Genomic DNA, 10,042 nt, shown 5'->3' on the forward strand with positions numbered 1-10,042 from the left:
ATAAACGTCAGCAATCATACAACATTAGCCCTAGGTTTAGTCCTACGTGCTTTCACTATTGTGAATAAGGACACACACGTCCTAGGTCTCATCAATTCCTAAATAGACATAGAAACAAGAGCTTAAATAGGAATAAAAATTAGGATTTTGATGGTCAAATTGGATTTCTTACTGATCAAGTAAGTCGTTTAACCTAGTTGATGACATGGTTGTCTGAAAATTGTTCTCCCACTAGGCACATTTGGATGAAGAAGAGTGATCTGCTAAACCGTGAAGTAGATCACGCTACTCTTAAAGGTAAAAGCACTAATATACCTAACTGATTAGGTAATTCTGACGCATGCTCATACTTTATTATTGTGTATCTTTGAATTGTGCATGCATCACATCTGTTTGTTTGTTTTTTAGGTAGTTGTTTCTTGCATGCGCGTCTTCATTTTGTTTGCATTGGCACATGAACATTTTGTTTTGTGTGCTTGGAGCATTCACGTTTTTAAATATAAAAATACAAAAAAAAAAAAAAAGGAAAATAGGATCTTTTCTACAGCATGATATATAACATTCTGAAAATTGTGTATTGTGACCATGTATGGGCTTAATGATGAGTTGTAGTATATTTTTCATTACTTGTATAAGTTGCTATGGGGTATTTAGTACATATGCCTTTCATGTACCATCTGCACTGCATACATTATGATATTGTAAGTGGGACTTAACCACGTGTGTGAGATTTGGGATGTCAGTCACTTGATAGTAAGGCGACTTTGAATAAGAATTGACCAAATTTGTTAGACCTAAACTCAAGTATATCCCCTCATAGTAAAAAGCTCAATATTTTATGTTCTTCTTCGGAGTCTATTTGACTCGAGTAATTAAGTCTGCAGGGTGTCCAAAACCTGGTGCCTATAGTCAATTGACTTGTGTTAATCGATCTAAAACTCGTAACAGGGATCATCTTAGTCACTTAATGGAGAAGGAGTTGCACTTAAGATGTAAAAATTGATGAGTTTTAAAAATATTGAAAAGTGTAAAAAATGTATGCTCAAAGTTAGAGAGAGAAAAGAAAAGATCAATATATACATGCAACATGAGCTTCAATTAAAGGTCCTAACGTGCTTAATGGTTTGAGTTTCACAAGTAGGAGAGGCGGTAATGTTTTGTATGTCTTTTCTCATAAAATTAAGATTTGGAGTCCTGCTTACAAATGATTAGTTACACTTTACACACATGGTTACTCATACAATTTATTCCATTCTAACTTGAAATAAGTGTGGGGAGGTTAACTAATTGTTAATTATGCTCTTGCTGCTGTCAATTGCATTTCGAGTTGCTGTATATTGATTTTGATATTCACCATTTCGTCATTTGTGACAAAAATGGAAAGAGATACATTGACATTAGCTTGCATTTATGTCTGGGGATCGTTGAAGAGAGACATAGATACATTTTGATACTGCATAAGAATGTTGAGAGTTTGCAGTAAGGTGGAAAATTTGCATTGCATTACATTCTATACCATAATGCATAGCTCTTTGAATTTTGATGTTTTGTGATGTTAATGTTTCAGATGGTGTTTTGACTGATATTAATGTCATGTTTCAAACTAGCATGTCTATTTATGATTATGTGCTTCAATTGTTACATTCCTATATCACGTGTTTTTACACTAGGTATTTAAGTTTTTGATTTCAGGTATAACAAGAAATGCAAGAGACAACACTTGAGTAGTTTAGATGGTTTATTTTACTGCCTTGACTTTATTGTATAATTTTCTCACAGAATGCCAAACAGGGAATTTGGCGATTCTGTGAATAAAAAGAGACTAAATTGAACATGTGTAAAAGTTAAGGAGTTAGGTGTAATTTTGTGTAGATGAGTTAGGTAAGTTAAGGTTCGCCTCTGGAATAAGGAAAGAAGAGATGTCGCAATGTCGCTAGCTGCCCGCCAAGACATTGCTCAAGCGATAAAAATAGAATGATCGTCCCTTACCTATTGCCCAGACTTCGCTCGAGCGAGAGTCTGTCGCTCCCTTTTCTTGAGAGTGTCGCTCAAGTGACGGTGTTACGAGGCCAACCTTAATTCGCAATTTTGGCAAGTTTTACACGATCTATAATACCTAAACATCTCTAACTATAAATACCCAAGCCTTGCACAATTTTTGGGGTGGTGGTTTATTGTGCCTCATATACATATCATATTCATATCAATCATTTGGTGATCTAAGACCCTGCTCAAACCTTGATTGAATCCTTTGATTTTTGAGATCCTACAACCACATATTTGGAAAATCCTTGAATCCAAAACACCTAACTTCATTAAGGAAGATACTCTCTTAGTTGAGCATTGGGAGAGGTGGATTGCAAGCACAGGAAAAGCACAAGAATTAAGTATTCTTGAAATTCCACTTGAAAGAGACAATTGGAGAAGATCGGGAAGCTGGTGGAATCAGTTCTTGGAGATTACAGGAAGTAGATTGGGAAGACTAGTAGAGTTGGCTAGACAGCATCTAACTGTAATAGTCATTATCTTTAGTGGAAGTAACTAGCTTGGTTCAAGAGTTTTTACTCAGTTGGGGTTTCTCCGTCATCATATTGGTGTTATTTACTGTTTTCGTATCACAAACTATAACAATTCAACTTAGGATAATTAGACTGTTTGACTAACGATCTAGACACTATTAAAAAGTGATTTGTTGCTTTTAATAGAATAATTCTGCATGTAGTATCAAATTGAATCGGATAAGTAAACAAACTTACACACTTAATTCAAATTATTACAAGATCATTATGTCTGTATTCAAAGTGTTCAATCCCAAAATACAGATCCTAGCATAAACTTTTCTTAGCCAACAAAAACAAGAATGAATAGAGCAACATTGGAACATCAATCTATGTGATGTTTGTTTTCTTTGGAGAATCATTGGATACTACATTTGAGTCACAAGTGATATAAGTAATACCTACTTGACCTTCGTGTAATCCAATCAGATCTCCCGCTGTAAATGACTCATTTTCACCAAAAACGATAGGTCTCCTCGAGTGTGAGTAAGCACAATACTCGAGTTCACGTACTTTCTCGACCTCCTCCATGAATCCACAAACAGCAACCCCAACTCCTTCACCTGGTCAGCAAACATAAATGTAAGTAAATAACAACAATAGAAGCATTTCCACAAAATACAAGAGAAAAGGTCACATAATCCAACACAAGATTCCCTTTTTACGTTGAAAAGGCCCATATCAATAATTACAATCTTATGCATGGATGGGATGAGAAAGTCATTTTTGTTATGCTACTAATACTTGTACTTGCTTCGCTATTTGTCCATGCTAGCTAAGCAAAACCCTCTAACTCCCTTGATTATACGAAAGTAATAGGAGCAAGAATTACCATGAGTCACTAGCAACAAGTTCTCCGAAGGATATTTATCAGCAAGAGCCTTGATGACCTCTCGATATCGAGCCCCAGCACCTTCCCGTGTCTCTTGCCATTTTGGCAACTACAATAATAGAAGCCACGCCACAATCAGTACACAAAAATTGTAACAAACATAATATAATCGAGCGATATAAGCTTGTTCTAAAAAAAATTAGGATAAAATTATGTATAATAGTCACCTGCTTGTGCAATTGTTCTGCAGCATGGTCAATGGTTCCAGCAGGTAAAACAGCTTCACATTGTGAAAGATTGAAATCGAAAACCCCATCTTTTGGAGCCACATTCGGTCTAATGGCAACCAAGTTCATCATCTCACACAATCCATATTCAATTGACACCTATAAAATAACACCAGCACAACATGCAATGGAATGGATTCTCAAAATCAGATAATTTTATCTCAAAAACTGTTAATATAATTGTTATAACTTAAAATTAAGTTTTAACCTTTCAACAATTAACCCATTTAATATTCAATTTTTATTTATTTAATAATCAATTTCACACAATTAAAACATCATAATTCATGTTATAACCTCTATTTTAATGACTTAATTGTGGGGGTTGATTTTACCTATAAAAGGAGGTGGATTTCTCATTGTTTTACTCAACAAAATCAAATACAATATACTCTCTAGTCTTTTCATACATCTCTCTTTTCATACTACTCTCTAGTCGTTTTATATTATCTTCTATTCTTCTTCTATAAAAATTTTGGCAATTGATAAATGCTCATTCAATTATCTCCATATGGTCGTGCCCATAGAAGGAGAGTCACATGTGTTTTATCTTGGAGCCGTGTAGTGCCGAAAGAACCCGCACGAAGGGGAAGCAACACGACTTTAGGACAGCGTCCTCGACGTGACTCCCAATGCTTGTTTTTCTAACCCTATTATTGTTGAATTTATGTTTATGTCATGTAATTGAATATGCTAATTTCTAAATTATCTATACACAAATCACCAATTTTCCCAACAATCTAAAGTCATGTTACGTGATTTGTGTGAATGAACTTCTTTTAGAAGACTATTTGATATAATTTTAGAATTGTAAGCTGGCAGCTTTTGGGATTGAATATTTTGCAAATATCTCGTACTGGGAAGGTCGGTTAGAAGTGAATGGAAAACTATGATATATTGGAATTTATTGGTAAAGGGGTCAATTTAACTCGCTCTCAAGAATTTCCAATGAAGAAATATACTAAGATGTGATCCCTTGTGCACATGTACTAAAGTGTCAAAATTGGCGTACACTTTTACTTTGGTCATAAGTGTAATGTATGGGTACTTGAAGTGATAAGAAGAGTTAATACTGTCTCTTAGCATATTCTACTTTATTGCCTTAAAGCATTAGGTGCGGACTTTTAGGTTTTACTTTATTTTGGAAAGGAAACACTTGATGATGCCTAAGTTGTTGGTCATTTTCTTTAGCATGTGATTTTTATAAAATTTTGAAGAAAAAACTTATTGAAAATCATAGATGAATTATTGTCCTAAATATTGTAACATAAACCAATTTTAATTTTCAATTTTCAATTTTAATTATCTTTTTAATACATAATTAAAACCTCGTAATTTATATTGTAACCCCTATGGTTTAAATGTTTCATTCCTTTAAGACATAGTGCAAATGTCTTAAATCTAGGAGGCAAAAATGTGATGAGAATGTGAATTTAATTTGGTAGTATTGGGTTTGTTGCTTCAATTTGATTCATTTTTGGCATGTTATCAAGTACATATAATATCTCACTTTGTCAATTTTGGTAGTTGGAATATCTAGGGTTGGACAAAACTCCCGAACAAAACCGACCGAACCGAACCCGAACCGAACAGAAGCGAACCCGACGGTTCTTCTCAAATTAAATACCCGAACGGGTATTTGAATCAAGAACCGACGGGTATGGTTCGATTCTCGATTCTAGGCCAAGACCCGAAGAACCGAATAAGAACCGAATCTCCGTAATTTTTTTAATTAATTTATTTTAAATAAGTAAAATTATTTTATTTTTTCTAATTAAATTTGTTAACTAGTTAATTTAGTTCAAACCATAGAATATGATTTTCTTATTTCTAATATTCAGTTCAAAATCGACCTAATCAAATTGACCTCAATTTTATCCAAATCTGTTATTCTACTGTAGTGTCGTTTCTACCGGAGAAAATTGAATTAAAGCTCTACAACATCTCTCTTAATTATTTTGAGCTCGCTATCTTTCTCTTTCTGTGATTTTAATAATCAAATTTATGAAGAATTCAGTAAAGAGAGACGTGAAACACATAAAATTGAACTACGTTATTTTGTAAGAGCTAATATTAAATATATCATTAATTAAATTAAAGTAACTTTGTATATATTAAAAAGTTTAATTATAATACGGAACCGAACCGGACCGAACCGAACCGAATGGAACCGAACCCGAACGGTTCCGTAATTAAATTTGGACCCGACGGTTCCACTTACTAAATATTCAAAAATTTCGGGTCGGTTCGGTTCTCGTTAGAATCGAACCGAATCGGACCATGTCCAGCCCTAGGAATATCTATTGTTGAAGTACTCTCGTTCTATATTTCTTAATTTTGAAACATTGACCTTTTGTTAAACTTTTAAACAAAGAAATTGATGAGATGAGTGTGTAGAAATATTTATGTGACCAATCAAATGGAGAAGATATAAACTCAAGGATCCTCTTCTATTCTAATGATTTAGGCTTGGTTGGTTGGTATTCTATTTCAATTGATTACTCCTATTTATCTGCATGCTAAGGATTCGTGTTTCTATATTTCTTAATTTTTATGGCAATCAAATGACATGGATAAAATAAAAGGACCAATAGTTTAACTAGTTATAAAATGTGAAATTATTCATGTCAATTATTGGTGTTGGGTTTAGAAATTAATATTACTAAATTTAGTAACAGAAAATTCTATAATACTATTTTGAAATTTACAATTACAAAATTGTGATGCCTTCTCTTATACAATTCATTTACTCTTTTTTGTTATTAAATATTAATGTTAACCATGTTATTATCCTAATTATAATTTCAATATGGAAAAGAAGTTCCAAAAGTGTTATTTAAAATTTTGATATATTTGTGCTAAATATTCATGATCATTGGTATCAACTTGATGGGCATGATGATTGTAATTAATAATTTAACATAGTCATTTACATACACGTCTCCTAGAATAATCTCATAAAAGGGCTCAGGAGTCTCCCTGAATTTTATGTGGTGTCAAAATTGGTTTTGGATTACTTCAAATGTAAAACAAGGGAAGGATGTAGAGAACTTTAAAGAAAAAATTCATAGCGTGATGACGAATAATTACCATGCATTTTCTTCTATTTGTTTAGACATATTGGTGATTATATGGTGTAAGAAAGAAAATATGGTATATTAATTCAAGATAAACTTCATAGTAAATGTATTATTTGACCTGCCACAAGGTGAGCTCTCTCTTAGCCAAATATCCTTGAAATGTGGGGGTATTAAAATTTCAAGTATATGTATTAGTCATAATTGCCATGAAATTGACATTTTGACCAAAGTGTTCAGGTTAAATCTGAAGATTGCAGGTGAAATACAAGAGTTGAACAGACGCATACGTTTGAACATGTTACGTGAAGTCAATTTCTAAATTTCATGTATTTATCTTATAATAATTAAATATGTGTTATTGATATCTTAGACATTTTAAGAAAACTTTGCAGGTGTGCAGATTGCAAGCGGAGAATAAAAGCTTGTAAATATTATGGTACCAAATTATTGTCCAAGTGGGACATAAAATAAATTATAGTCTAAAATGGACATATATAAATCATCGAGGGGGATGAGTTTAAGCCCATAAAGGAGTCACCTCCTGGAGTAACCCAACTTTTGTGATTGGAGATCCCATGAAGAAGGTTCAATGTGGTAGAAACAACCCGTACTGCGTGACTTGTAATATCACTACTTATATTGTGCTTATCCTTATGGTGATAGTGCTAATAATAATGTGATGTTAGGAAGGGTTTAACCCTGAATGAGTACCGAAGCGAGAATTCTCGTGAGGTGTGGGTCACACACACTCTTGGAGGACTCACCTATGTAAAAGTTGCCATGAGACCGTGGCTATGGGATTAGGCTATTCCCTAAATATTCTTATTATAATCAAGATTAGAGCGCATGGTCATTAAAAGTGCTACCCGTTATGAACTAGAGCCTAAATCGATACTGTGTGTAGAATAATTGAAATTTGATCAAAGGGGTCAAATTCAAGGCTTGGTCCATTATGATTCCCTCAAATGGAAATTGTTATCACTAAGTAAAGTTCAATTCCAAAAGACACCTACACCTATTGCACAGTATTATGTTGCCATTATTATATATTTTTTTAATTATTTTGAAAGTTTAAAACTTGTGGGGGATTGTTATAACTTAAAATTAAGCTTGAACCTTTCAACAATTAACCATTTAATTTTCAGTTTTTATTTATTTAATAATCATTTTTCACACAATTAAAATATCATAATTCATGTTATAACCTCTATTTTAATGACTTAATTGTGGGGGTTGATTTTACCTATAAAAGGAGGTGGATTTCTCATTGTTTTACACAACAAAATCAAATACAATATACTCTCTAGTCTTTTCATACATCTCCCTTTTCATACTACTCTTTAGACGTTTTATATTATCTTCTATTCTTCTTCTATAAAAATTCTTGCAATTGATAAAGGCTCGTTCAATTATCTCCATATGGTTGTGCCCATAGAAGGAGAACCACATAGATTTTATCTTAGAGTTGTGTAGTGCCAAAAGAATCTGCATGAAGGGGAGGCAATACGATTTTAGGACAACGTCCTCGACGTGACTTTCAAGGCTTGTTTTTCTAACCCTATTATTGTTTTATATTATTGTTGGATTTATGTTTGTGTCATGTAATTGATTATACTAATTTCTAAATTATCTATACACTAATCACCAATTTTCCCAACAATTATCAAATGTATTTATTTATTTTTAGAAGGACCGAAGAAGAGAACTTCCATTAAAAAATATGCAGCTTCATGATAGAGAAAGAGCAAAATTTTTATAGCCACGTTCTCTCATGTTTAAGTAGAATTCCTTTACAGCATCTTTGAACACTAGTACTAGAGAGATAAAAATACTATAAACAAGATTTTAATTTTTTTTTCTTATTTAGTACATTCACTTTATGAACTAATGTACACTTGGGCGTTCCCAACTATGTACAAGTAATTATACTTGCTCGTCCGAAGAAGCGACTGTTAATTTTCAATTTATAATTTGAGATTCAAGGTGTTTTCTTGTAAGTTGTAACTAACATTTTGAAGCAACTGTTGAGCTTTCAATATAGAAACTGAGGTTTAAGGTGTTTTCTTGCAGGTTGTAACTAACGTTTTGGTGCACCAGAACTAATATATATATAATATTGAAATTGACGCAGTAAGACTACATTAAGGAATTAATAAAATATGGTCTATCATTTTTGTTCTATGCCTTTGACGTTGTATAATCTAAAATACCCTTAATTTCAATACAAATACAGTGCATTCCTGGATTGTAATACGGGTGATATTTAAATGAAAACGCTTCCAAATGATTAGACGGCTTAGTTAAATTTTATTAATGATACAGTCTAATAATTCATGCAAACACGGAATATATATTATATTAATCAGTTGAAAGCTAACCTTAACTTTGGATGGATCAATAACGATGCCGTTGGAATTCAAATCATTGGGATCATCGCGGCATCCCTCGATGGCGCATAAAGCGAAGACAACTTCAGCGGCGGTCTGAAGACACCGGAGGAATGGGGAGACGAAGACCCGGTGGATAGGGAATCCGAGCTGGTTCCGGAGACTTTGACCCCTGCAATATGCCCGAATCTTTCCAGCTTCCACAAGCGGCGGATCCCACGGCCGCTCCGCCTTCGAAGTCCACAGAGGCTCGAAGTTGTCAATTCTATCGCCGTGCCTCATGACAACGACGTTCTGATAGAACTGTGATCCGTTTGTTAATTCTCCATGCAAGGAACCCATTGTTGGGTGATGAGTTTTCAGCAGTTTGATGCTGTGAAAAAATGCCCGAATCAAAAGATATATTTATATATACACATATATAGATAAGAGAGATACATATATAGAGAATTTAGTTGGACAATTCAATCCAGGAAGATCCTCAGCAATTGCGACGCATTTCCTTGTCAAATAACGCACTGCGTAACATTTATTGTCGTGTTGTGAAACACAGATATCCGGATTTATTATTATTATTATTATTATTATTATTATTTTTTTTTTTTTTATCAATAAGGTAATAAGGTATTTAAGTTTAATTTAAGGGTAATTAGCACAAAATGTCATTACTTTTCAATATTATACTGCAAAACTTTCTTATGTTTCATTTTTTGGCATTTTTATTCCCATTTTCACCTTTCATTGTGAAAAATGTTATTTTCATTCAATTTCCCAATAAAAAAATGTAAAATGACAAATATATCCTTCTATTTAAATAAAAACAAAAAAGAAAAGAAAAATTAAAAATCAAATTGCAATAATACTTCCTAACTTTTTAGAAAATTGCAAATAGGTTCAA

The 10,042-nt window shown here is 33.1% G+C and overlaps 1 protein-coding gene across 1 annotated transcript; it reads right to left on the bottom strand.

Annotated features, from left to right (window-relative positions):
- Positions 1-2,739: 2,739 nt before the first annotated feature.
- Positions 2,740-9,561, bottom strand: LOC111384860. Its single transcript, XM_023009198.1, has 4 exons — positions 9,136-9,561; positions 3,618-3,776; positions 3,391-3,499; positions 2,740-3,121 (listed from the first exon to the last, which is right to left on the bottom strand). The coding sequence occupies exons 1-4, from the start codon at positions 9,484-9,486 to the stop codon at positions 2,889-2,891; spliced, it is 852 nt and encodes a 283-aa protein (XP_022864966.1). The 5' UTR covers positions 9,487-9,561; the 3' UTR covers positions 2,740-2,888.
- Positions 9,562-10,042: the final 481 nt, after the last annotated feature.

This window comes from Olea europaea, unplaced genomic scaffold (genome assembly GCF_002742605.1).
Source record: "Olea europaea var. sylvestris unplaced genomic scaffold, O_europaea_v1 scaffold3030, whole genome shotgun sequence".
NCBI lineage: Eukaryota > Viridiplantae > Streptophyta > Magnoliopsida > Lamiales > Oleaceae > Olea > Olea europaea.